General features: G+C 39.6%; 2 protein-coding genes across 5 annotated transcripts in view; one reads left to right on the top strand and one right to left on the bottom strand.

Annotated features, from left to right (window-relative positions):
* ST3GAL6 (ST3 beta-galactoside alpha-2,3-sialyltransferase 6) overlaps positions 1-15,403 on the top strand; it is a 120,757-nt gene extending 105,354 nt beyond the window's left edge. Inside the window, exons 16-18 of one of the 3 annotated variants that reach the window (XR_010318691.1) lie at positions 3,865-4,069; positions 4,930-5,085; positions 14,824-15,403. The gene's annotated coding sequence lies outside the window, so the exon portion shown is untranslated. Of the gene's footprint in view, positions 1-3,864; positions 4,070-4,929; positions 5,805-14,797 lie in introns of those variants that run through there. The other 2 variants (XR_010318692.1, XR_010318693.1) reach the window with 2 other exon arrangements.
* DCBLD2 (discoidin, CUB and LCCL domain containing 2) overlaps positions 1-26,856 on the bottom strand; it is a 110,117-nt gene that overhangs the window by 5,237 nt on the left and 78,024 nt on the right. For both annotated transcript variants that reach the window (XM_023559024.2, XM_064273055.1), the window contains 10 exons: positions 23,663-23,714; positions 20,669-20,741; positions 20,025-20,158; positions 15,475-15,515; positions 14,237-14,452; positions 13,193-13,317; positions 7,631-7,781; positions 6,782-6,868; positions 6,558-6,683; positions 2,815-2,908 (listed from right to left, as the gene is read on the bottom strand). In XM_023559024.2, coding sequence (XP_023414792.2) covers positions 2,815-2,908; positions 6,558-6,683; positions 6,782-6,868; positions 7,631-7,781; positions 13,193-13,317; positions 14,237-14,452; positions 15,475-15,515; positions 20,025-20,158; positions 20,669-20,741; positions 23,663-23,714 — 1,099 coding nt within the window. The remainder of the gene's footprint in view (positions 1-2,814; positions 2,909-6,557; positions 6,684-6,781; positions 6,869-7,630; positions 7,782-13,192; positions 13,318-14,236; positions 14,453-15,474; positions 15,516-20,024; positions 20,159-20,668; positions 20,742-23,662; positions 23,715-26,856) is intronic.

Genomic DNA, 26,856 nt, shown 5'->3' with positions numbered 1-26,856 from the left:
TCTCCCTTGGTGGCACAGTGGTTGAGCACTCGGTCAGCATTTCTAACCCAGCAGTGGCTCTGTTGGAGGAACGGCGGGGTGATCTGCTCCCACAAAGATCACCATAGGAAACCATAGGGGGGAAGTTCTAGTCTGCCCCGTAGGTTGCTCTGAGTCGAATCGACTTGATGACAAGTTTGGTTTTGGTTGGTTTCTGTTAAGAATTACTGTCTAACAACTGCCTTTTACAAAGAAAAAACAAGCCAATGAAAGGACATTTTCCGATTCAAGAGTGTAAATCCAACCTAATTAAAATCAGTGGTTTTCAAAATAAACAGAAAGCAGGCGAATTATTCTCGTCTACCAATGAAGGCAAGATGGCTACGTGGTTTGCTGAAGATGACAAATGTGGCTTCCACAGATAACCCTTAGGAGAACATACTTCTCCAGCATTACAATATGTGTTTAATATCAGTATTAAATGCGCCCTCATTTTAAAGTCTGTACATAAAAAATAACATTTCACTATTTCAAGGTAAAGTATAATGCAAAATCTGTGGAAGATATGGTAAGTTTCAAAGCTGTTAATTAAAAACTGGAATGGAAAAGAAACATAATAAAATGCTGGCTTATTAATTAATAACTACCTTTTCTCCTCCAAGATCTTCTAATTATCATAAGATTTAAAAGTAAAAGCAAATCAATAATCCTTTCAAAACAGAAGATGGATGCTCTATATTGCTAAGACGACAATTTGATGTTATATACTTAGTCTCAAGTGACCAAGCTTTAGGTTATGTATTCGTTACATGTCAAGTGCCTGGCACGGGTTAAGGATTCACCAAGTGGCCACTGTTTTTATGGTTATTCCCTTCCTCCCTACTTTCCACAACCTCTTAATGACATCTCCTCCTCCACTGCTCCTCCTGAAGCCATCGTCAGCAATTTCAACTGCATTCTTAGTGGGAATTCAATTCTCCAGCTCAGACCTTTTTTTCCTGAATGCCAGACACGTATTCCAGCTACCTCTTGGGAGTCTGAATGTCCACAAGGTCCCTGAAATATCAGCCCAAACTGATCTTGGGATGTTACTCCTGCTACCCTCCAACCCTATTCCCTGATCTCCCCCTCACATCCCCGTGCTTTACATGCACTGACTTGTACTTTCAGCTGTAGCAATGGTGGGAGCATGGGCCCTGAAGCCAGACTGCCTGGTCTAGCTCTCCACTCTGCCATTTACTGTTTGGAGCATTAAATGAGTTAATACACATAAAGCATTTAGAATAATGCCTAAAAGTAGCATTTAATTTTCACTCAAAAGTAGCTATTGCTGTTACTCTCATTATTACTATTGTTCAGTTCCCTGAATGCATCATGAACTTTCCTCTCGGGGACTTTCCTAAGGTACTTTTCCCCTCCTCCTTTCCCTATTGCCCTCCTTGGGTCTTTGCTCAGATAGCCAGGAGCCTCCCCCAATGCCATGAGTGTGGGATCCAGGTGCACCTCCAGCTTGCCCCATGGCATATATTCTGTGGTTGGTACCATGGCTTATAGTGCTCTGCTTTGTATCTTCTCCCAGTTTAAGCTTTGAGGTTCAGCAGTGGATTGCCCAGCATATGGCACAGTAGTTGACACCGGGTGGTTGTTGTTGTTAGGTGCCGTTGAGCCAGCTCCAAGTCATAGCTCCTTACCTATCATAGAACAAAACACTGTCTGGCCCTGTGCCATCCTCACAATCATTGCTATGTTTAAGCCCATTGTTGTAGCCAGGATAGGTGCTCAAATATTTGATGAATGGCTGAACAAATGAAATCATTCTTTGTCCACCAAATCTGTTCCTCCTTCTCTGTTATATCAACTCATGACATCTCTACTGGTCCCGTAGCACAAGCCACAACCTCACATCATCCCAGATCCCTCCTTCTCCTTCTTCCTTAGCAGATATCCTGTCTATGTTCTGAAACACCTCCCCCTCCAACTCTTCTCCTTCCACTGGTGTCAGGTGCGTTCAGTTCCTGCCTGGACCTAATATACTATTTCCCAACTCCTCTCACAGCCTCTTCCTGTCTCTCTCCTCTCCAGTCCACCCTTCACACTCCTGCCACTACCTTTCCACAACTATCTGATAATATCACCCTTCTGTTTAACATTCTTCAATGATTTCCCTATCTACAGAATAAAATCTAAATTCTTTTGTCCCAGAAAGCCTCTCCTGACCAGACCTAGACTGCATTTCTGTGGCTATCTCTGTCCCCCATCACGTCACACCCACGTAGGGTGGGCTCACTAGTCTGCCTGCATTCCACGTCTCTGTGCCTTTGCTCACACAAGCCTCCCAGGTCCGGGCCATGCTTAACCTTCTGCTTTCTGGCCAAGTTCAACCTTGAAGATTGCCTTTTCCCTGAAGAAAAGGTCCCTGCATCTATGTTCACTTCATAAACAGCTCATCAAACCATATCACAGTTCTTTATTTTGAGTCAGTCTACTCTGCTAAACTACGAACACTTTGGAGACAGGGATTGTGTCTTTTATTCTTTTAGTAAATAATACTAAGCTCTCATTCCGTGCCAGAAATTTTTATTTATCTATATATACCAGTGCTTGGCACAGAATTTGATACTATAAAAGTACCCAGTAACTGACTGTCAAATTGAACTGACTTGCTTTTCATGGGAATAAAGGATAAATTTGTCATTTTTATTCTAATGACTACTTTAACTTTCCTCAAAAAGGTGAACTGTACTTCATCATCTACATTTAGTCTCTATTCCGCATCTGGTAGTTTTTGAACACGCCCCCTCTATGGCCACTCAGGTGAATGAGCTCTGCACTAACCTGTTTCTCCAATGCCAAGCACACACTAGAATGAGAATGAGAGTGGTGAGCACCATGACTAACACAGGGACAAGGACTGCTGCCAACGCTACATCTGAAAGGATGAAAAAAACGACGTTAACACCAAAGGCAGAAATCACGAGGAAACAGATTCAAAGCTCTTACCATATCATCTCATCATTCAAACTAGATAATATATTTTCTGGTCATATATATAAGCTGGGAAAATACATTTTCTGAGTATGCGATAAAGGATTAATATAACTAATATATCATACAGCTTTATCAGTTAAAAAAAAAAACAACAGAAAAATCAGCAAAGTAGGTGAACCAACAATACATTAAAAAATACACATGAACATGAAACTTACTGGCCTCACTAGTAATATAAAAAAAAAAAAAAAGTTAAAACAAGAATAAGGTGCTGTTTTTGCTGATGAAATAGGTAAATATTAAAAAAGCAACAACAACTAACTGTTAAAGAGGATGTCAGAAAACAAGTGTTTTCATGGGAATATAAGTTGCTACTAATTTTCTGGTTGGCATCTTGGGGAAATATGTATAAAAACCTGTTACTTGGCAATTCCATATCTAAGATTTATTCTTAGGAAAAAATTAAGAAGACATGCAAAGATGTATCTTTAAAATGTTCATATCCTGTACCTGAGTAAATGTGAAAAACCAGAAGTAATCCAAATGCCCAACACTGAGAGGGACTAAATCAATCATGGTGTCCTCCTTACAGTGGAACACAATCTAGCAATGAAAAACGGTGTAGCAACAACTAGTGACAAAATATTTATAGAAATGGGAAGGTTAACAATGTAGGTGTTAAGCATAGAAAGCGGACTGCGAGTGTGTGCCTGCACTGTGTGTGAACAGGTCAGAAATCAACAGGATGCTAGAGCTGTCACAGTCTAAGAAATAATGTACTCCCTACATCTCACTCCACGGATAAGGAATCCTGGGCCCAGGTGTAGAACGTGTCTGCTGAGGTCAATCGTGACAAGAGCTTCTCCTTCATCCCTTCTTCCTACTTCACATTTACAGATAATATCCACGAGGATGGAAAGATCAACGGCTGACATTCACTGGGGCTAAATGCCAGATGCTGCACGATGGGCCTGATCTGCCGCATCTTATTTACCTGCCTGACGATTTTATCGGAAAGACAGGATGACACTATAGCAGAGTAGAGGACAATCAATAACATCAGCCTTCTGAGAAGTTCAATGGGTCAGGAACCAAGCCTCAGGTAGGCAATCGGACTTGGGCAATACAAGGAACCTTCTTTTCCATTGCAGTGGACAAAATAGGAGCCCTGGGGGCACACTAGTTAAAGTGCTCAGTTGCTCACTGAAAGTTTGGCAATTTGAACCCAGTAGCTGCTCCGCAGGAGAAAAATGTAACAGTCTGCTTCCATAAAGATTACAGCCTTGGAAACCTGACAGGGCAGTTCTGCTCTGCCTTTAATAGGTCGCTATGAGTCAGAATCGACTCAACAGCAGTGGGTTTGGTTTTGTGGGACAGAAGGATACAGGTAAGTTTGTAGGCTCCACAGAAATGGGGTTTCCTCCTAATGGTTTCTGCTTTCTTGGTCTGAGAGGTAACTGAGAGTGAGGGAAGGTCTCTGGGTCAAGGGTTTGAAAAATATGGATAAGATTTAAAATAGTTATTGTTGAAACCGCCAGGAGAGCCAACTAGGGAAACACAGAAAGACAGCCAGCCAGGGGTGAGGGCCCCACTGGGGGAGCACCTGGAAATTACAGACATACAAATTTGACCATTACGTGATTTTCACCTGCATCACTCTCAGCCTGGTTGTGAAAATGGAGCAAGAACTGCATAAAAACAAAAATAACAACTCAGGCTAGCACATACACAGAATTCCAAACAGTAAATGTGCTTTTCCCCTAGAATTTATGAGAGTGGAGAGAACAACCAGGTTCAGATGTATGCAGCAAAATTTAATCAGAGGCTTTTAGACAAATGCCTAAACAACTGTTCAGTTATGAAAAATAATAGTCTATACGCCACCATCCCAAAGAAAAGGGCACTGGAGGTTTTCAATCGAAAAGGCCCACATATTCTTTGTTACTCTCTTTTTAAACTTAGAGGAATCCAGCTCTGGAAGAAAAGACTTTAAGAAAATTTTTCAGTCCTGAGATTCTAAGATTCTACAGTCCAATTTTAAGATGAACAATACTTGTAAACGACTGTTCTTCCATCCAGGGATGTGGTCTGAGATTCCGCCCAAACACATGCCTTCTGGTAAGAAGCTTTTTATGGGACACTGAGCCTCCTGCCTCTGAGAACTCCTGCTTCTCTCTAGCTTCTGTTTCTAGCTTCTCCTGCGTCATGTGAAAGAAAGTAGTCTGTTTGGAAATACCTCACAACATAGCAAAGAAATTGATATATGAAAACTTGGAGCAAGTTTCCTGAATCCAGGCAAATTTTCAGTTTTTAAAAGAAACGAAAAGAGCTAAGAGCTGAGAGCTCAGAAAATGAGAATGATTAAAGTTCTACGTGGCACAAGTTATGCTAAATGAATTGCTTTCTCTTCTTTGTGCTTTCCTGAAAGTGAGTGTGCTCTTTACCTGCCAGCATTGACACTAATCCACTGTGACATTGATGCTTTTTTCTGAAAGTAATTAAAATGTTTTTCAGTAACAAGCTGGATGGAAAAGCTACTACGTTTCATATAATTTTACAACTTACTAAACCCACTGCCATGGAGTTGACTCCGACTCCTGGCGACCCCACAGGGCAGAGTAGAACTGCCCCCACAGGATTTCCGGGGAGTGGCTGGCAGAATCGAACTGTCAACCTTTTGTTTACCAGTCTGAGTGCCTAACCCACTGTGCCACCAGGGCTTCAAGTTAACAACTTATTTACCATTAATAACAAAATCTGAAAATAAATTCTATTAATAAATTTGTATTTACAATCTGAAAAAATTATAATTGTAAACATTTAAAAAACAGAGACCAAAGTTTTTATGAGCATGTCAGAGTATTTTGAAAAAAATTTAGTTTCCACTAAAACTTGTTTTCATTTTTTTTCCTCTTCCCTTTTTGCTAACCATAAATTAATATTTATGTCTAGGGGGAAAAAAAAGTTCATTTCCTTCTATGGTTTTTAGTTATTTCTAGAAATAGTCTATTTCTAAGCCTGGGACATCACATGTTTAGCTCCAAGGGTTAAAAAAAAAAATCAGAAGAGGAAGCTTCCTGCAAACCAGTAAGAAGCTCTTTACGAGACACTGAGTCTCTTGCCTCTGAGAACTCTTGCTTCTGCTTCTAGCTTCTCCCACTACGTGTGAAATATCTGAAGAAAAGCCATCTTTAAATATTAGAAGAAGAAAACTTAGATCAGTAAAGTCAGTCTTTTCCCTAAGAGAGTCAATTTTTTTGTTGTTGTTATAATTAAAGAATATAGCAGCACAGTGGTTAAGCGCTTGGCTGCTAACCGAAAGGTCGGCTATTCGAACCCACCATCTGCTCCACAGGATAAAAGACCTGAAAATCTCCTCCCATAATTATTACATCTCGGGAAACCCTATAGGGCAGTTCTACTCTGTCCTATAGGATCTTTACGAGTCGGAATTGACTCGACAGCACCTAACAACAAACACGGTCTGAGGAAAAGAAACCGTAGGTCAAACTGGAAATACACCTGGAAACTCATGTTAGAAAAACCCAAAATACTCCCATGTGACAGGTGTGAGCCTGGGATGTGCATACCTTTGGTTACATTTGGAGTTACAGTAGTGTTTTTGATATCAGGAGTGGCAGTTGTTTGCTCCGTCTGTGCGGGGAATTCGTTGCTACTGCGAGGTTGTAGCGGTTGAGTAAATTTGGGGGCACGACCTTGAAAACAATTTTAAAAACTCTTTATTCTTTCCTCCTCACCAATTTGAGTAAGAAAAACTTAAGATATCGAATTCTCACATTTAAAGCAGGCCCACCTTTGGCTATTTTTGGAGGGGCTGTAGTATTTTTGAGGTCCTTACTGTTCCGAGGAGGTGGAGCTTGAGTAAGTTTTGGTGGACGACCTTGAAAAATGGTTTAGGAAAGTTTACACATTTTGCTGATAAAATCATAATTAAAAATGTAATTTTAAATGTCTTCAAAATTTCCTAGAGTTTTTAGTTCTGCAGAGTAATTTTAAATTTCAGAGAGAAATATACTGGAAGGATAAATATTATATTCTGTAGAAATATACTCAGATTCATTAGTTTTTAAATAATTATGTTGTCTACAAAAATCTCAGGAAGGAGAACAAAGGGGTATGGGATGATGTGGGACTCTAAAACTATAAAGGTGTTGCCACAATTTGATATATTATTCACTCATTTAGCAGGTATTTATGGAGGGTCCATTCTGTATCATGCATTGCGGTAGGCTTCAGTGATACAAGAGTGAACACAGTATTAAAATACTATACAATATTCAACGAAGTTATTCCCTTTTTAACTTATTCAAAATAAAAGGCGCTTAAGCTAAGTTTACTGCTATAATCATCAGTGCTTATATGACACAAACATTATACTAGACACAAACATTATACTAGAGCTGGGAAGCAATCTCATTACATTATCTCCTGAATGATGCTATCCTTTATTCCACTTGTAATTTTGGAAACCACCCTGATACCTGATAACTGTTTTTTTTTTAATCCCTTTAAGAAGATATTGTAACTAGAATTTACACACAAAAAATTCACATTATTCTTAATTATGTTCTCTGAGAACAAAACAATGTTTAATTAACAACCCAGTGAAAATAACATGTCTTAAAAGACGCAGTTGCTTTACCTTTAGGAATAAACTGACATCCAAGCAGTTCCATTTTCATGGCAATTTTCTGCCGCCATTGGGTAGGGTTCACTCTAATAAAACGTGCAATAATTGGTGGCAAAAAGTTATTACGCACATCCTGGTGATAATCTTTGTTTCCTTGAAATATCTTAAAAAAAAAAAAAATTGGTACTTTAAATCAACAGAGGTCAGGATTAAATTCTTTCACTTAATACATTTTTGGTGTTTTTTTTTTTTTTTTCTCGCTCTCGGCCTTAAATGAGATCTGCAAAGAATGCCGATAAGCAAGAAATAATTTTTAAGTAAATAAATTAATCGTAATTTGGAATAACTATTAAGAAGCTGCACATTCTTCATAAAAATTTATAAAAGAAAAATACTGAATATGGAAATAACTGAAGATAATTTAAGAATTTAACAAGAGTGCTAAGTTGGCAGTTTCAGAAGGTTTCAGTTGTAATGAGGCACTGTATTAACAAACTAGTAACTCTAGTCCTGTGGAATTACCAACGATTTAAACGTATTAATTTTCAAAGTACAGCATAACTGAACAGAAGCGGTCTCTAAAGGAAACGCTTTGCTTGCATACTTTTCGTAATTTTTCTCTCAGTAAATAGACTGAAGGTGAACATACACTAATGAACACATAACAGGTATATACCGCCACCTACTGGATATAAACTACATAAAAACAGCTCCTATATTATAACTGGAAACCCTGGTGCCGCAGTGGCTAAGAGCTACGGCAGCTAAGCAAAAAGGTCAGCAGTTCGAATCCGCCAGACGCTCCTTGGAAGTCCGATAGGGCAGTTCTACTTTATCCTATAGAGTCGCTACAGGAGCTACGAGTCAGAACGGACTCAAAAGCAATGTTTTGTTTTTTTTATAACTCCAATTTTATTTGACATTACCCCGCATACATACGACATATTTAACAAGTAATGTATTTCATTCATTGTTGATACGTGAACCAGGAAAGTGAAACAGTGTTCTATGCCTAATTTAATGATTAAATAAGAAGCGCATTATATAAATAATCCCAGGAGCTCTGGTGGCACAGTGGTTAAGTGCTTAGCTGCTAACTGAAAGATTGGTCATTCAAACCCACCAAGCAATCCACAGGAGACAAGGGTGGCAGTCTGCTTCCATAAAGACTACAGCCTAGGGAACCCTATGGGGCAGTTCTACTCTGTCTTACAGGGTCACTGAGCCAGAGTTGACTCAAGGGCAATGGGTTTAGTTTGGGTATAAAGAATCCTTAGGTAACAATATTAAGTGACTATGTCATTCCCTCAACTACTTCAAACAAATACTGAACTGTTCTTCAAAATTTACAAAACATTTTCATGTTAGTTTTGCTCTTCCTAACAACCACATGACATAGCAGAGCACAGGGCTCAGGGAACACAAGTGGAATGCACAGCGAGGTGATGACAGAGTGGGGACACGAATCTGGGTCTTCTGACTTAGTCTAGGGCTCCAGACTAAACCACCTAGGTGGTTTCTGAAGGCCATTAATAAGCAGACACCAGCCTACAATCAAAGTGAATTATTTTTTATCAGCTAAAGTGAGAGTAAGTAAATGTTTAATTTCTCAATCAAGTTATTTCAAATCATTATGGCCATTTTATTCCTGGCTGATTCCCATGACGTTAGATTAGAAATTTCTAAAAACACGTTAATACTCTACATTTTCTAAAAGGCTTGTTTTGAAGTTATAATACTCTCCAAACTAGTAAGCTTCCCTTATTTCTTCAGATATTACACAGAAAATAAATGAAGACAATTTATTTATAATCTTCATTAGTAGAACAGGGAACAACGGCTAAACATCATTTTAGGACATGAAAATGGTCTCTGAGATCTTACTCCCTACTGCAGTCAAACTTTTATAAAAACTTAGCGAAAAAAAAGTTTATAAAAACTGAGTAAAATGATCTGCTATCGTCGGCCTGTGAGCATCTGTGGAGAATCCCTGTGTCCTGGAGGGTCTGCGAGGTGTCAAGAGGACAAAATGAAAGTGGAAGTCAAAGTGTCACTCTCATGGAAGTTCATTTTATGGACATTACCACACAGAAATAAGACGTATTTAACAAGTAATATATAATGAAGCAAGTTGTGTCTGTCCATCCATTCATCCATCTAGCCTGCTTTTGGGCAACAAATCCAAAGCTGTCTCTTTGTGCGTGGGTGTGTGGTCAGTCAGGTATGCATGCTTAGAAATGGTGTGAAAATGGAGACATCAGAGTGTCAGTGGCAATTATCCTTGGGGAGCTGGGGATATATGAGGCACAGATGGGCAAGTATCAATGACGGAAAAGATGTCATTTCATATAATTCAATGCAAAGACTTCTGCTTCTGTCCATGACAGAGTAACTAGCAGGGACTGGACTTACCCTCCTGCCTCAAGCATATGAAAAATCAGATAAAATATATAAAACAATGGCTTTCAGATACCGAACAAAAGGCAGCACAGGACAATAATACCTGAGGGAAGGGAAACAAATGAAGCAAGCCGCATTACTGTCCCCATACTGTCTCTGGAGATAGCTTCCAAGCTGCCATGCAAGAAGATCCCAAACTGAGCTTGGTGACCTCCCTGAGTTAAGGAGATGGAGCTCAGAGATCAGGAATATAAGGCAGCTAGAACTTGCAGGACAGAGTGTAGGAGAAAGAGAGCTAAAGGGAGGGACAGACTGAAACTCTAGAGAGCTGCAGGGGGCTTCCGTTAAATCCTTGGCTGCGTTTAAGATAACTACCTGTGGCTAGAGAAAGAACCACTGGGAGGGAGTCAGTACAACAACTCTCGGAGTTCACACAGGGCTGCGATCAGCTCACAAGTCCAACAACCAGAGTGGAGGAGCCTCATAAAACATGGGACATAGGATTGAGAACTCAGAAGACCACGACTCAGTGGTGGAGGAAAATTAGCCCTATACTACAGGCTGTTCAGGTCCTGCCTAACAAAGCTTGAAAGCAAGCCTTAAAAAGAGTAAAACTGTTCCCAAGTAACTTAATTGCATCCCAGAATAAAAACTAAAATATAAAAAAAAAAAAAAAAGCCAGCACCAAACAACTAACAATGTAAAGTTCACAATGTCTGGCATTCTACCAAAAATTACTAGGCTTGCAAAATATGACCCATAATGAGAACTATCAATCAACAGAAAACACCCAGATTTAACACATATGATAGAATTAGACTGGGACAGCAAAAGAGTTATTATAAACATAATGCATATGCTCCAGAAGATAGAGAAAAGCATGAATATGTGAAGGAGTGATATGGAAAAATTAAAAACAAAAAACCTTAAAACTGAAAATCTACAGGTGAAAAATAACAATATTTGAGACAAAAATACACTTCAAAAAAAAAACACAAACCTGTTGCCATTGAGTCAATTCCAACTCATGGCACCCCATGTATTACAGAGTAAAGCTGCTCCACAGAGTTTTAGCTGTAAATTTACAGAAACAGATTGCAGGACTTTTCCTCTATGGTACCACTAGGTAGGTCTGAACTGCTACCTTTTAGGTGAGTAGTCCAGTGTACACTGTTTGCACCACCCAGGGACTAGATAGTATTAATAGCAGATTAAACATTGCAGAATAGATTACTGAGCTTCAAGACAAAGGAACACAAATTCTAAAAAAAAAAAAAAAAAACAGAGGAAAAAATTGATAAAAACAAAAACAGCATCAGTGAACTTTGGGACATTTTCAACGGTCATAATATTTGTGTAATTAGAATGGGGGGGATATCTGATGAATAAATGGCATAGTTTCCCAAATTGATGAAAACTATAACCCACAGACCCAAGAAGCTAGAAGAACCCCAAGTAGAAGAAACATGAAAGCTATACAAAGGCACATCATAACCGAATTGCTTAAAACAAATGATATAAAGAAAACTTTAAAAGTAGCCTAAGAAAAAAGACACAGTACACAGAAAGGAATGAAGAACAATAGCAGAACTCGTACTGAAAACAATGCAAGCCAGAAAACAATGCACTAACATATTTAAAGTACTGAAAGAAAAAAAACCATCAAGGTAGAATTCTTTATGCAGTGAAATTATCTTTCAAAAAAGGGAAGGAAAAGTTTTCTTCAGAAATACAACTCAATGCTGTTAGACGTTTTTACAATATAAGCATGGATAATTCTTGTAATTTCAAAAAACTAACTGCATTCCAAAAGTGTAACAGATATTATACGAATAAATATTGGTGCACTAAAAATAAAGAGTAGTCAAATCGGGGAGGGGGGATGAAGCAGAAGTAGGCTAGGTATGGAGACAGTATTGTTATTTGCTTCAACAGGTAGAGGCTCACCAAAGATGAAGTTCATGTGAAATCAAGAAGGAAGGAAAGAAGGCCTTGAATAACAGCAGAAGAGTTTAGATCCATATAAAAGATAACAGGGGGCCCCTGGAAAGTTTTGAACAGAGAGATGAAAAAAAGTGGTAACTGAAGATATATTAGCAAATCATACATAACAGAGAAATGACAGTATATTATTAAAACAAAGTTCACAGGGAATTTTCATTGAAAAAAACGTGCCCATAATTACAATTCTACATATGAGGCATCTATCTTGGGGACAGGGACTTCCCTAGTTACAAGATCCTTTGTGGTGGCTCATGGGCCAGGACCTGGTGAAAGGAATAAAGATCAGGATGAGATCCTCCTCTGCCTATCCTCTATCCCTTATCATCCGGTCTGGCTTATTATAGCATCTTCATAATTTTTTGCTAAGTAAAACAATTTCATAATGACCACAGAAAAACAACAAAAAAAAACCCACTGCCGTCGAGTCAATTCCGACTCATGGCGACCCTATAATAATGACCACAGAAGTTAAGGAATTCTTTAGGTAGTAATTTTCTAAGATGGAAGCTGATAGAATAATCTTGAAATGGCATTCCAATTTCATAACATTCTATAACTTACTGTACACTTCAGCCTTTAGTGATTTTGTCCCCCCCTCCGCCGCCCCAACCCGCATTGCCTACAGAGTAAAAAACTGGGCAACAAATTAGGCTCTCTGTTATTCTGTGGGATAAGAAAAGCTTTATAAAGGCAAGAAATTACAAGTTCTGTTTTTAACCTTTAAACTTAATAGAGTGTCTGAACAACCCGTTAAAAATACAGTTAGCAAAAATCAGGAAAATACTACCCCTTAAAATTACCAAAAGGGACCTGTTATCATTGAGAATCTTCTAACTGTAGTTGGAAGGGACTAACACTACCTAAAATAACCAGAAGAGGGCAGAGTTAAGACAAAATGGTTTTTAACTTTTCTATTAGGAATTTTTTTTATTAGGAAACCCTGGTGGCATAATGGTTAAGAGCTACGGCTGCTAACCAAAACATCGGCAGTTCGAATTCACCAGGCGCTCCTTGGAAACTCTACGGGGCAGTTCTACTCTGTCCTATAGGGTCACTGTAAGTTGGTATCGACTTGATGGCATCAGGGTAGGTTAGGTTTACTCAGTCTGTGACCTTTGGAAAAGGTCCATTTTTTGAAAGTTTTGTAAAATACCTTCGTAATCATTTTACCTTATCTTGCTCCACCCCAGGCTCTCTGTACACCGTCCATCTCTGCCCATCATCACTGTAGAGAATTCTGTAGGCAGACACATAGTAATTGTGCTCTACCATGGTGGATCCAGTGGTTATGATGCCTGGGGAAGGAAGAGTTGCTGTCATTAGCCCACAGAGGCCCATCTCCACAACGTGTTCAGCATCAAAGCCTAAATTCCTGAGATGCATTGTTCAAAAATTTCTCTTCATGACACATTTCCATATATAAGTACATGGTTTCATTATAATAGTTGCTAAATCCATGGCTTTCTTCCCTTTCAAAGACAGAAGGAATTACAGGCTCGTATAAGGAAACGGCTATTTCATTTTCGGCAGCCTGTGTTCATATCATTGTGAAATGTATTTCAACTACTAAGAATGGCTTCCCAGGAATTAGCAGATTAAAGGTGGTCACTGGTGTTACCTAAGTACTAAAGCAAAATAGATCTTTTAACAAAATCATCTAAGTGAGTACGAACCAATTATCCTAAAAAAAAAAACCAAACCCAGTGCCGTCGAGTCGATTCCAACTCATAGTGACCCTATAAGACAGAGTAGAACTGCCCCATAGTTTCCAAGGAGCGCCTGGCGGATTCGAACTGCCGACCCTTTGGTTAGCAGCCGTAGCTCTTAACCACTATGCCACCAGGGTTTCCAATCATTTGCTAAGGTCCCCTAAACACGTTTATATTGAGCACATGTGGAACATGACTTATAGCACTTGAAATGACCTCCTCTGAAGATAGACGTCTCTCAATGACTGTTACAGGTGGTTATTTCAGATGCGTCAACACCACTTTACTGAGACACTGCCTTAAAAGATCTTGTTACTATGAAATAAAAAAGTTAGCAAGAATTAAATACCACCTCCGCCCCTTTGTCATGCTGTATCAAACTATCTCTAACAATGGGAATAACAGTGAAGAAAACCTAAAACAATTAAATTTGCAGTGATTTTCTATGGATATCTTAGATGTCACCAGGCTTCAAATAAAATTACAATTACAAATTGTTCTTAACCTGTTATCTTCTTTTCCTTATTCAGATCTATTTGCAGCCACTGATATTCGTCAGTGGCAAAAGAAGCCCAAGGGGGTCCAGGTTTTTTCAGCCTGGCTTTTTCGGGTTTCCAGCTGTTCTCTTGCCCTGTGTGGTCAGTCCACTCCAGCACCGATGATGCAGTGATCTGAGAGTCGGCGATCACACCAGATTCCATCCCCAACGTTCCATAGCAACCTAAAATAAAGAATGTAATCTGGTTTCCAGATATAAATTCAAAATGCATATAAACCTGCCCACTGCAAACTTTCTATGCACTTTTATTTAGTATACCATACTAATAATGGGGTCCTGGCAGCGCAGTGGTTAAGAGCTACAGCTACTAACCAAAAGGTTGGCAATTTGAATCCACCAGCTGCTCCCTGGAAAGCCTATGGGGCAGTTCTACTGCCCTGTAGGGTCTCTATGAATCAGAACTGACCCGACAGCAACGGGTTTATGCTAATAATGTACTGTAACAGAAAAACTTCATAGCTAGGCAAGTGTTTCTTGGACAAGTGTCCATCTCTGTGTCTTGTTTAGGAACCTGCAAACATATTTACCCACAGGCAATATTCATCAGTCAAACGGAGACACACTGTCCCCTCCCGGGAACACACTCCTGCAGGTAAGCAGATGACTCAACTCGCTCCCTCACCTCGGTCACAGTTTTGTTCCCAGGCACACTTGCCATGAGGCCCTCCCTGACTATTTAAAATGTCAGAGCAGGGTCTCCTGCATTCCCTGCAGTTTTTTCCTACGTCTTTTTTTTTTTTTTTATCCTACCGACCCGACCATGAAGAGCACACTGTAAACAATTACTGACTTATTCATTTGGCTCTTGTCAACCTCTCACCACCAGGACACAAGCTCCAGGAGGGCACTATGGAATTTCTAGCACCAGCATGGTGCCTGGCAAATACAAGGCACTCAATGAATACTTTCTATTGAATGCATTAATTACTTCTGACAAATTGCTAAGGAACCTTCCTCCTTCCTTACATGATCATTGTTCGATTACTATAAAAACCTTCAATTTATTCTATTCATTACATGATTAAGGACTTCCCTTACCTCACAGTGCTGTTGTGGTGGCTAAGTGAGTAAGTACAAAGAAAAAAAAAAAAAAGCAACTGGCATAGTGCCTGGCCTACAGTCAGTGTTCAAATAATACGAGCTATTAAACAAATTATATGTTAAAAAGTCTATGAAAGGCTTACCGCTTGTCTTAAACGTAAAAAGACTTGTAGATAAGTGTCCCCTGAAAGAGAGAGAGGATTTTTTGGTGACCTTCACATAATACATGACGGTCCCACAATTGTCTTACAACTCTTGCTTTTGTTTTTATTTTACTACTTAAAGAACTAAGAATATTCCATGGCTGAAAATTAGACAACTGAAATTGATTCTTCCTCAACGCCCCCCCCCCAAAAAGGTCTCATTTCTAGGCAGAACAACTTCTGAAATCAGCATGAACAACTTTCTCTTCAAGTATCTAGTACCCAGCTTCACACTTGACCATGTAAATGTGTCCACAACACCTTTAAAATAAACACTTCTTTTTCATGAAATAAATTAACTCTGTGGCAACTACGTTTGGTGAAAGCACATTAAAAGGTGTAATTCTCAGAGAACAAGGCCCAGGTTTCTTGGGGTCGACAGACAAAAAGCTGTAACAGAGATTACATCTACTCACAGAGACTACATTCGCGTAAAGAGACAACAGAGAAGCTCAGCATCATCAGTCAGAACAAGACCAGGGTCTCACTGCGGAAGAGACCATCAATTGCTCATATTCAAGTTCAAGTTGAAGCTGAAGAAAATTAAAACGAGCCCCGAGAGTCAAAATACAACCTTGAGAATATCCCACCTGAATTTAGAGACAGTCTCAAGAACAGATATCACACACTGAACATTAATGACTGAGAAAGAGCTGTGGCATGACATCAAGGACATCATACACAAAGAAAGCAAAAAGGTCATTAAAAAGACAGGAAAGAGAGCAAAGACTAAAATGCATGTCAGAAGAGACTCTGAAACTTGCTGTGGAACCCAGCACAGCTAAAGCAAATAGAAGAAATGATAGAGTAAAAGAGCTGAACAGATTTCAAAGGGCAACTCGGTAAGACAAAGCATTACAATGAAATGTGCAAATCCCTGGAGTTAGAAAACCAAAAGCTAAGAACACATTTGACATTTTTTAAGCTGAAAGAACTGAAGAAAAAATTCAAGCCTTGAGTTGCAATACTGAAGAATTCTATGGGCAAAATATTGAATGCTGCAGGAAGCATAAAAAGATGGAAGGAATACACACAGTCACTGGAGCAAAAAGAATTGGTCGACATTCATCCATTTCTGGAGGCAGCATATGATAAACAACCAATGGCACTGAAAGAAGAAGTCCAAGCTTCACTAACGGCATTGGCAAAAAACAAGGCTACAAGAATTTACAGAATAACAATTGAGATGTTTCAACAAATGGATGCAACACTGGAACCGCTCACCTGTCTATGCCAAGAAATTCAGAAGGCAGCTACCTGGCCAACCAACTGGAAGAGATTCTTGTGTGCCCATTCCAAAGAAAGGTGACCCAACAGAATGCAGCAATTATCAAACACTAACATTAATATCACACGCAAGTAAAATTTTGCTTATTTCAAAAGCAGTTGCAGCAGTACATGGACAAGGAACTGCCAGAAATTCAATCCGGATTCAGAAGAAGATATGGAATGAGGAATACCATTGCTGATGTCAGAGGGATCTTGGCTGAAAGCAGAGAATGCCAGAAAGATGTTTACCTGTGTTTTATTGACTATGTAAAGCCATTCGACTGTGTGGATCAAAAACAAATAACATTAGAAAAAAAGGGAATTCCGGAATACTTAATTGTGGTCATGAGGAACCTGTACACAGCCCAAGAGGCAATTGTTCAAATAGAACAAAGGGATACTAAAACCACACCAAACCCATTGCCGTCGTTGAGTTGACTTCAAGTTACAGCGAGCCATAGGACAGACGAGAACTTCGCCACAGGGTTTCCAAAGAGCAGCTGGCTGGTGGAATTGAACTGCCTACCTTTTGGTTAGCAGCCAAGCTCTTAACCACTGTGCCACCATGGCTCCAAGGAGATACTGCATGGTTTGAAATCAAAAAAGGTGTGTGTCAGGGTTGTATCCTTTCACCATTCTTATTCAATCAGTATGCTGAGCAAATAATTCCAGAAGCTGGACTATATGAAGAAGAATGTAGCAAATCAGGACTGGAGGAAGACTCATTCACAACCTGCAATGCAGATGACACAACTTTCCTTGCTTAAAGTGAAGAGGACTTGAAGCACTTACTGATGAAGATCAAAGACTACATCCTTCAGTATGGACTACACTTCAACATAAAGAAAACAAAAATCCTCACAACTGGACCAATAAGCAACATAATGATAAACAGAGAAAATATTAAAGTTGTCAAGGATTTCTTCTATTTGGATCCACAATCAACACCCAGGTAGGCAGAAGTCAGGAAATCAAATGATCTATTGCATTGGGCAAATCTGCCACAAAAGACTTCTTTAATGTGTTAAAAAGCAAGGATATCACTTGAGGACTAAGGTGCACCTGACCCAAGCCATGGTATTTTCACACGCATGTGAAAGCTGGACAATGAAGAAGAAACACCAAAGAAGAACTGATGCCTTTGAATTATGGTGGTGGCAAAGAATATTGAATATATCATGGACTGTAAGGAGAAGGAACAAATATGTCTTGGAAAAAGTACAGCCAGAATGCTCCTTGGACGTGAGGATGGCAAAACTTCACCTCATTTATTTTTACATATTATCAGAAGGAACCAGTCCCTGGAGAAGAACATGATGCTTGATAAAGTAGAGGATCAGTGAAAAAGAGGAAGATCCTCAATGAGATGGATCCACACAGTGGCTGCAACAAGGGGCTCAAACACAGCAACAATCGTGAGGATGGCGCAGGGCCACCAGTGTTTCGTTCTATTGTATGTAGGGTCACTAGCAACAACAGAGATTGAATTTTTGAAAGGAAATGAATATTCTGAAAATAAATCTCAGTATTAGAATGAAGCATTGGATTTAGATTTCAAAGTAATGGGTGCAGAGTGTAAGTTGGGCAGAGTGTAGGGGTGGGACAAGGCATAGGACTTCAGGAACTTGACAGAGAATATCCTCAGTGTGTGCTCTTGTCCTTTAGTGCAACACTCACACCAACATAAGAGAATGCAATGTTTTTTTTTTTCTTTTTTAACCTGAAAGAGTGTCCCCTCAAAGTATTTTTTTCCTGAGGCAGAACAGGAGAAAGGAATAAAAGGATTTGCATAAAATCATCTAGAAGAAACCACAAGAAGAAAAGGTAGTTGATTCTACACCAGGGGCAGGCAAACAGCCCGCGCATGGCCTATTTTTCATGGTCAGGGAGTAAAGACTGGTTTTTACAATGCTTAATAGACTGTAAATAAAAAAAGCAGAATAAGTAACACAGACATATGTGGCCTGTAGCCCTTTACAGAGAAAGTGTGCTGAGTCCTGCTTTTCAATGTATAGATCATGTTCTTGTCTTCCCAATGAGAGCTATGAACTATAAACAGAAGCTGGTTTCAAGTAGGTTTAGTACTGTCTTCATGACTTAGCATAGCTAAGAGACAAGGTTTATCAAAAGAGATAGCTAATATCATATTTCTACTTAATGTTTAATGATCTATTATCACGTGTTAAAAAGCAAAGCTATTGCTGGAGGACTAAGGTGCACCTGCTGCTTTTGATGCTCAGTCTACACTTGTAAAACAGAAGGACACCACAGATGCAATAAAAATACATTCTTAAAGTATTCTCTGGGGATGAGAAGGAGATTCATAATACCATTTCTGATATATGTCAAAATTTAATTTATATTCAAAGTATTTCAATTATCCTCAATACATCTCGATCACATGGGCTATAATACAGAACATTTATCTTCTGATCTCTCTACAGGGAAGCATGGATTTAGCTAAAAACTTCTAGGCTCATTCCTCAGGCCTTTGCAACACTTAGAAAAGAAAGGAAAGACATACATTGTCCATCCAAATAACTAGCTTTTTGAAGTAAAAAAATAATGTAGAACACGTTAAAGTTGTACCACACTGCCCATACTCAGAAAACTAACTCTCCAATGGACTCAGGCATTGAGCATACACAAATGTGAATATTTAGTATACACAGCCAGCCCTCTGTATCTGCAGGTTCTACATCCGCAGATTCAACCAACCACTGATCAAAAATATTTGGGGGTGTGCGGGGGGGAGACTTTTCCTGTCATTATGCCTGGAACAATACCACTTAACTAGTAACGTAGCATTTATATTGTATTAAGGCCCTAGTGGCACAACGGTTAAGAGCTCAGCTGCTAACTAAAAAGGTCAGCAGTTTGAATCCACCAGCCACTCCTTGGAAACCCCATGTGGCATTTCTACTCTGTCCTATAGGGTCGCTATGAGCTGAAATTGACTTGATGGCAACGAGTTTGACTTTTTGGTCAAAGATGATTTAAAGTATACAGAAGGATACATGTAGGTTATATGCAAATACTATGCTACTTTATATAAGGGACTTGAGGGTCTGCAGATTTTGGTATGGGGGGGTACCCTGGAACCAACCCCCACAGATACTGAGGGAGGACTGAGTCAGTGCTATTTCATGACCACCATGGACAGTGATATTGGTTATGCCTATCTAGTCCGTAGCCCACCTTTACCCAGCACGCATACTTACACCACAGATGTGACGTTGTTAGCTAAAGAACTTTCATAGTACGGGATGCCTTTACTAATTACAACACTGATCTGACCGCCCAAAACATTCGACACCACTCCTGCGTGCACACCAGCCATGCACAATGGCGATGACTTGAGGGAAGGAAAACAAAGAAAAGATTAGTATGTAATTTTCTTTTGATAATTCATTAAACAAGACACTTATGCTTCCTCTAGAAATTAGTTGATCTGGGCAGTTTTCTCAATGAACATGGGGCAGATTATTAATGCTTTAACATAGAACAGCTTTTTCACAAAAGAAAAAAATATTACATGTTGCTAAAAAGAAACAACTCCTGGAAAATAAAAACCAAGATAAAGATATACAATAGCTATATATATATATATATAAAAATATCTCCTATTCTGGAGCTGGAAACCCTGGTGGTGCAGTGGTTAAGTGCTATAGCTGCTAACCAAAAGGTCAACAGTTCGAATCCACTAGGTGCTCCTTCGAAATTCTATGGGGCAGTTCTACTCTGTCCTATACGGTCACTATGAGTCAGAATTGACTCGATGGCGATGGGTTTAGGTTTTTTTGGGTTTATTCTGGAGTTAAAAAAGTTATATCACAACTTTAACATTAGTCTATATCCAACTTACATCTCTGTAGCCATGAGGAATTGTTCCAGATATCTCAGCAAAAGGAAGCAGACAACCAGCTGGGCAGTACTTACTGAAAGATGAAAACAAGTAAAAGGGGATATAACACTGCTTTCCAGGGAAAAAAGACCAAAAAACATCAGACATCCTTTTTTCAGTTCAAAGTAAATGGCATTTGTGGGCCTGTCTTAAATTTTCTTTACTTCTATTTATAACCTCCTATATAACTCTTTTTTTTTTTTTTATATAACTCATGTCGTGACTTTTACTAAAAATGTGTAAGATAAAATTTAGACTTTTTATTTAGTGCTTTCTGCTGCTCTCCATTACAAAAGTAATCTTAGGAGTTTTTTCCTTCAAATCTCATTTATTGGCTTGTAATTTATAAAAATTCAGATACATTCAGGATACATGAAAAAGTATACATCACCCATAATCTCACCACCCTAAGAACTACTGCTTCTAAAAAGCCCTTTCAGACCTTTTTCCATCTTTTTTCTTTCACAATAAATGGTAGATGCATTTCTACTGCAAGTTCTATTTCATCATTTTTAATAGCTGTATGACCACATGGAGTCTCCATGAATAAGAACCACCTTGATGATGACCAACAACAACCCTTTACTGATCACATTTAAGTTGTATTTAAAAATGTTTGGCATTCATTCGTTCATTCATTTACTCACTCACCCACCTACCCACTCATTCATCCACTCAACGTATTTAGCTGGATGTCTATGTGGTGCGTGTTTAGTGCTGTGACAAGTATTGGGTTCACGAAGGTCCATTAAACAAATATGGCCCTTGTCCTCATTGAGCTTACATTCCAGACGTTAAACGGATACCCACACAAATCATTACCAGTTTAGATACTGTCGTGAAGAACAGGCACTCTATGAAATAACTGGGAGGAATCTAACTCAATAAAAGTAACATAAACCTTCAGTAAACATACTATGCACTAGGCAGTGTTCTAAGTGCTTCAGGTACCACTCACAAGAACTCTATGTGGTACGTACTATTTTTACCTCACTTTACAGATGAGGAAACTGATGCCCAGCTCACACTGATGGCAAGAGGCAGATGGGCACCAGTCTGTGCTCTTACACATGGCTCCACACTGCCTCAGTCAGGAAATAGGGCTGTGAGGAAGGGATGTCTCCATGGAGACCTAACTGCTGTCACTGGACCAAGTGGAGGGAAACACACGCCCATCAGGAAGAAGCGCACGCCCGTGAGGCAGGGTGGTCTGGTGTGAGTCTGGAACTGAAGACAACCGACCAGTGCAGGCAGAGTGCAGTGAGCAAAGAATAAGGTTAGTTTGAGAGGAAGATGGAGAGATGGGTGAGGGCTGGATCACGTAGAGGACTTGTGGGCTATTTCAAGGAGTCTGGATTATATTTCTAAGTGAAACAGGAGGTCACTAATTGATTCTGACAGCTTACACACGTAATTTGATTTATATTTTTAAAAAGATTATTCTGGCTCCTGGGGAGGGAAGAGAGTGTAAGGAAACATGAGTAGATTCTGAGACACCATTAATCAGAGAGTAGAGCAGTCCAGCGAGAGGTGATTAACACTGGAGATGGGGAGTGGAGGGTACAAGACAGTGACCAGGATAGTCCTTCCTCTTGCAGGGCTGTCTGCCATGACCCAATGCCAGGGTTACCTCTGCTGACCTACAGCCACTGTGAGTTCTCCTTCAACCCAACACCTGTCTGAAGAAGGTGCCCTTCCCGGATAGAGAGACCATCCTTAAAGATAAAATTAAGGTTCTTTGTGGAGTGGAAGAAAGTAGGGGGGAGTCTTGAAAGATGAGAATAATTTTGTTAAGGAGAGAGGAGTAAAGGAGATGCCAAAGGTTCTGAAAGCTCAGAGCAGTGGAAATAATCCAGAGCTGCTTCAGCATGGAGCAAGTAAGGGAAAACGGCAAGGGATGAGACTGGAAAAATGGGCCAAGGGCTACCTGTGAAGGATCCTGGAGAGCAGGCTAAAGTATTTAGACTTCTTTTTGCTATAATACGTAGGGAAATGATCAGATACCTATTTAAAAAAAAACTTGACAGCAATGTGAAAGGTAGAATAAAGCCAGCAAAGGTTAGAAATGGAGGCTCAATTAGAAATTAATCCTGGTCTAGACAAGAGACAACGACATGAGGCCAGGAAATAATGGTATAAATGCTACTTGGGAAAGAACAATGAAGAATTCTGTAATAGCCTAAATTGGTCCCCTTTCCTTTTTTTAAGAAAAAATAAATAGCTCTCCTACCTTTACTAGCAGTTTTGCCAGATTTTGAAGAACAACTAGTTTTACTTTTAAAGCTCATTAAAATGATACTTCCATTGTGGAGATGATCCAAATGCTACAATTAAAGCAAACTTTAAACATGGAGACTAAATGGCTTTCAATGGGCTGTAATTTATGGAAGCCTTGGAACAACGATGCGCCACACGATATACACCGATCTTCAGTGAACACAGAATACAACGAGGAAGTAGATGAAAAGTGCGTTCGCTTCCTCAGGATGCTGCCGCAAACATGGCGGCGTAAGATAACAAATCTATTCTCTCACAGTTCTGGATGTTAGAAGTCTGAAATCAAGTTGTCGGCAGGGCCACGCTCCCTCAGGAGGCTCTAGGGGAGACTCCTCCCTTGCTTCTTTCAGTTTCTGGGGCTCCTGGCAACCCTTGGCTTGTGGCAATATAACCAATCGCTGACTCTACCTTCGCATGGCCTTTTCCCCTGTGTCTGTCTCTCTCTCCTTTGTCTCATAGAGAAAACAGTCACTGGAGATAGGGGCAGTCAATCCAGGAAAATCTCACCTCAACGTCCTTAATTACATCTGCAAAGAGTCTATTTCCAAATAAGGTCATGTTTGTTCACAGGCACTGGAGGCTGGGACTTGGACAATCTTTTTGGGTAACACGATTCCATGCTACAGAGTTACATTTAAGCAAAAAAAAAAAAAAAAAAAGCCACAAATATGGTCATACCTGAACTCAGGTTCCAAAAAATTGGATGCAGTGTCCAAACATGTAATTAGATCTAGAAAAACAAACATAAAAACCTGATTCAATATGCACAGATTTACTCTCACTAAAACAGTATTTGTGAATACCAAATCCTACTGTTCTACATTTAAAAATCTCAGTAGCAGATTAAGGCGGTAATCACACCTTTTGACAAATTTTTATTAATCATAATTGCTTCCTCGTTTCAAGTACGTTGATTTCTGGAGCTCTGTCTTCCCAATACTGTTTACCACCACGCCACTTCAGAGCCGGGTATCATATACACAGAAGACACGCAAACGAGCAAAATTTATAACCTTAAAACGCACTCTTGAAATATAGCTTCCAAAATGCAAAGAAAATATTTCTTAGTTATTATGTGAATAAAAATGATCTTTCATTGGTTACACACATGGAAGAAAAATGACACAAGAGAGCTGAGTTAATTCCGTGACTCTGAATAACCTACTCAAAATCTGGTCCACAGCCAGGACCAACACCTTCAGTATCTCCTGAAAACATATTAGAAATTCAAATTCGGCAGCAGCAATAACAACCAAAAAATATGCGCGTGGTTACACAGGTAGCTATGTATACTTATCTATGTACAGACAAGCACATGTATAGGTGTTTCTGTGGCAAATGCATAAACATTTCTGTGGGTGCTGCATGTATACTCATATATAAAATAAAGCTCACGGGCGAACAGTTACGGATACTTTCTAGATAGAACCAAATACCTCGTGGGGCTGGGTTACTGGGTTTGAGGCCTTAGGACCATAGTCTCGTGGGGGTAACTCAGTCAACTGGCATAACAGAGCCCATAAAGATAATGTTCTACATCCTTGTTTGCTAAGTAGCGTCTGGGGTCTTAAAAGCTTGCAAACAGCCACCTAAGATACAACTCTTGGTCTCCAGGCGTCTGGAGCAAAAGAGAAAGAAGAAAACCAAAGACTCAAAGGAGAAACTAGTCTACAGGACTAATAGCCTCATCTACCTTTAGACCGTAAGAACTAGATGATGCCCGGCTACAACTACCGACTGTTCAGACCTGAGACACAACAGATGGTCATTGACAGAATGAGAAAGAGGTAGGACAAAACTCAAATTCCTAAAAAGGCCAGACTTACTGGACCAGCAGAAACTAGAGGAAGCCCCGAGACTATCATCCTGGGATACTCTTTAAACCTGGAACTCAAACCACTCCCAGCGGTCACCTACCAGACAAAAGACAGAGTGGCTCATAAAATAAATAATATAACCCAAAAAGTACTGCGGTCCTCTGAACAATCATCTAAATGAGATGCAAAAGTCAACACTTACCCTAGACCAAAGATGACAGGTAAGGGGTACAAGAAAGCTGATCAATGGAAACAGAACCAGAATGGCAATAATGAGAATGCTGGCACTTCATGAAAAGGGTAACCAATGTCAGTGAATAATATGCACAGAAATTGTTCAATGAGAATCTAATTTGCTATGTAAATTTTGTTCAAAAACACAATAAAATATTTAAAAAAAGAAAGTCAAATCCTTACACCCCACCCAGGCTTTTCAGATCAGAATGTCTAAGGGTGGGGCCCAAACATCTGCTTTAATTAACAAGCCCTCCAAGTGATTCTAACGTACACTAAGTTGGAGAAGCACTGCTCTAGGTAAGACAGAACTGTTAAAATTTAATATCTTCTATGTAGAAATCAACAAATCTTAGTAAGAGATAACCTGCCTCACAGGCTGTGCACAAGATGGCTTTTGGTTAAAACATTTTAATGGCTTCCCTCTGCTCTTAGGTTGGAAATCGAATTCCTCAACATAGCCTACAAGGTCTTGAAGAGCCTGGTCCTGCCTTACTCTCTCACCTCATCCTGAACAGCTCTGGGCTTCCCGCCACACTGGCCTTCCTTCTGTTCCTCTGGCACATGCTGCTCTCTTGGCCTGGAAGCCTTCTGCACTACCTCTCAGCCTCGCTGACTCCTCTCTAGGATCTCAGCCAACCTGTTGCTTCCTCCAGGAGCTGTTCCTGAGCTTCCCAGGTCAAACCACCTTAGAACATAGCAGCCAATAAACTTTGTTTTCGTTTTTAATGAATGAATGACTATTACACATAGTTCCTGACTTACGACGTATTCAAGTTACAACTGACCACACTTAAGAACAATTGGGCTTTTTTTTTTTTTTACATCTTATCATAGTAATATGTACTATATACAATGTTGTAGCATGTAATTTGCTGATGTTACCGTTCTCAGATGGACACTCACAGATATTCAAAGATCAGATTTATAAAGACACTGATAATAAAATGCAATAATAATGACAACTAAAAAAAAAAAAGAACTATTTGACTTATTTAAGAACAAACTTACAATTGAGGCCTCTGAATGGAACCCCGTCGTAAGTCGGAGACTAACTACCTGTATATGTTCTCACAGTACCATGTGTTATGCACGACTGCTCCGTTGTTGCAAGTATGGACTTATTAGTAGCATCATTTCATAATGTCCAGTCCATGGACAACCATTAGGCTGCTTGTCCTCACCTCTGTATTGCCAGCTGCTATCACAGCATGTGCACACAGTAGGCCCTCAAATGGACATTTACTGAATAAAATTTCCTAATGGTTAGCCCGCTTGGTGAAGTCAAGGCGATGAAAAAGGTAACTGATTTCACATACAGATGCTTGGTTAAAAAACTGGGTTGAGGGAAACAGAGTGAAGGAGCTAGAACGCAGCATGTTCCTGGCACAATGAGTATGTTAAATCAGTGACCACCACAGCAAGCTCAGGATGATCAATCATGCCACTTTACAATTCTGAAGAAATTACATATTTATTATTCAAATGGCACATGCCCTGAACAAAATTAGAACTTAAAATAACTGTGGTATACCGACCAGAAAGTGGTATTTTGCGAGTGATTGTATGGATTAGTATTCTCCATACCATAGGTTCAGCTTTTCCATGCGTGCTGGACAACGAATAAGTAAGCCCTAAGAACTGACGAGAAAGGTGCACAATGAATAAGGAAGACCAAAGAAAAAGTGATGCATTTGAGTTATGGTGTTGGTGAAGCATAAGGACTGCCAGAAAAACAGAAAAATCTGTACTTGGAAGAAGTGCAGCCAGAATGCTCCTTAGAAGTGAGGATGTCAAGACTTCATCTCATGTACTTTAGAC

Source organism: Loxodonta africana, chromosome 20 (genome assembly GCF_030014295.1).
Source record: "Loxodonta africana isolate mLoxAfr1 chromosome 20, mLoxAfr1.hap2, whole genome shotgun sequence".
Lineage (NCBI taxonomy): Eukaryota > Metazoa > Chordata > Mammalia > Proboscidea > Elephantidae > Loxodonta > Loxodonta africana.
This window is presented reverse-complemented; position numbering and strand designations above follow the sequence as displayed.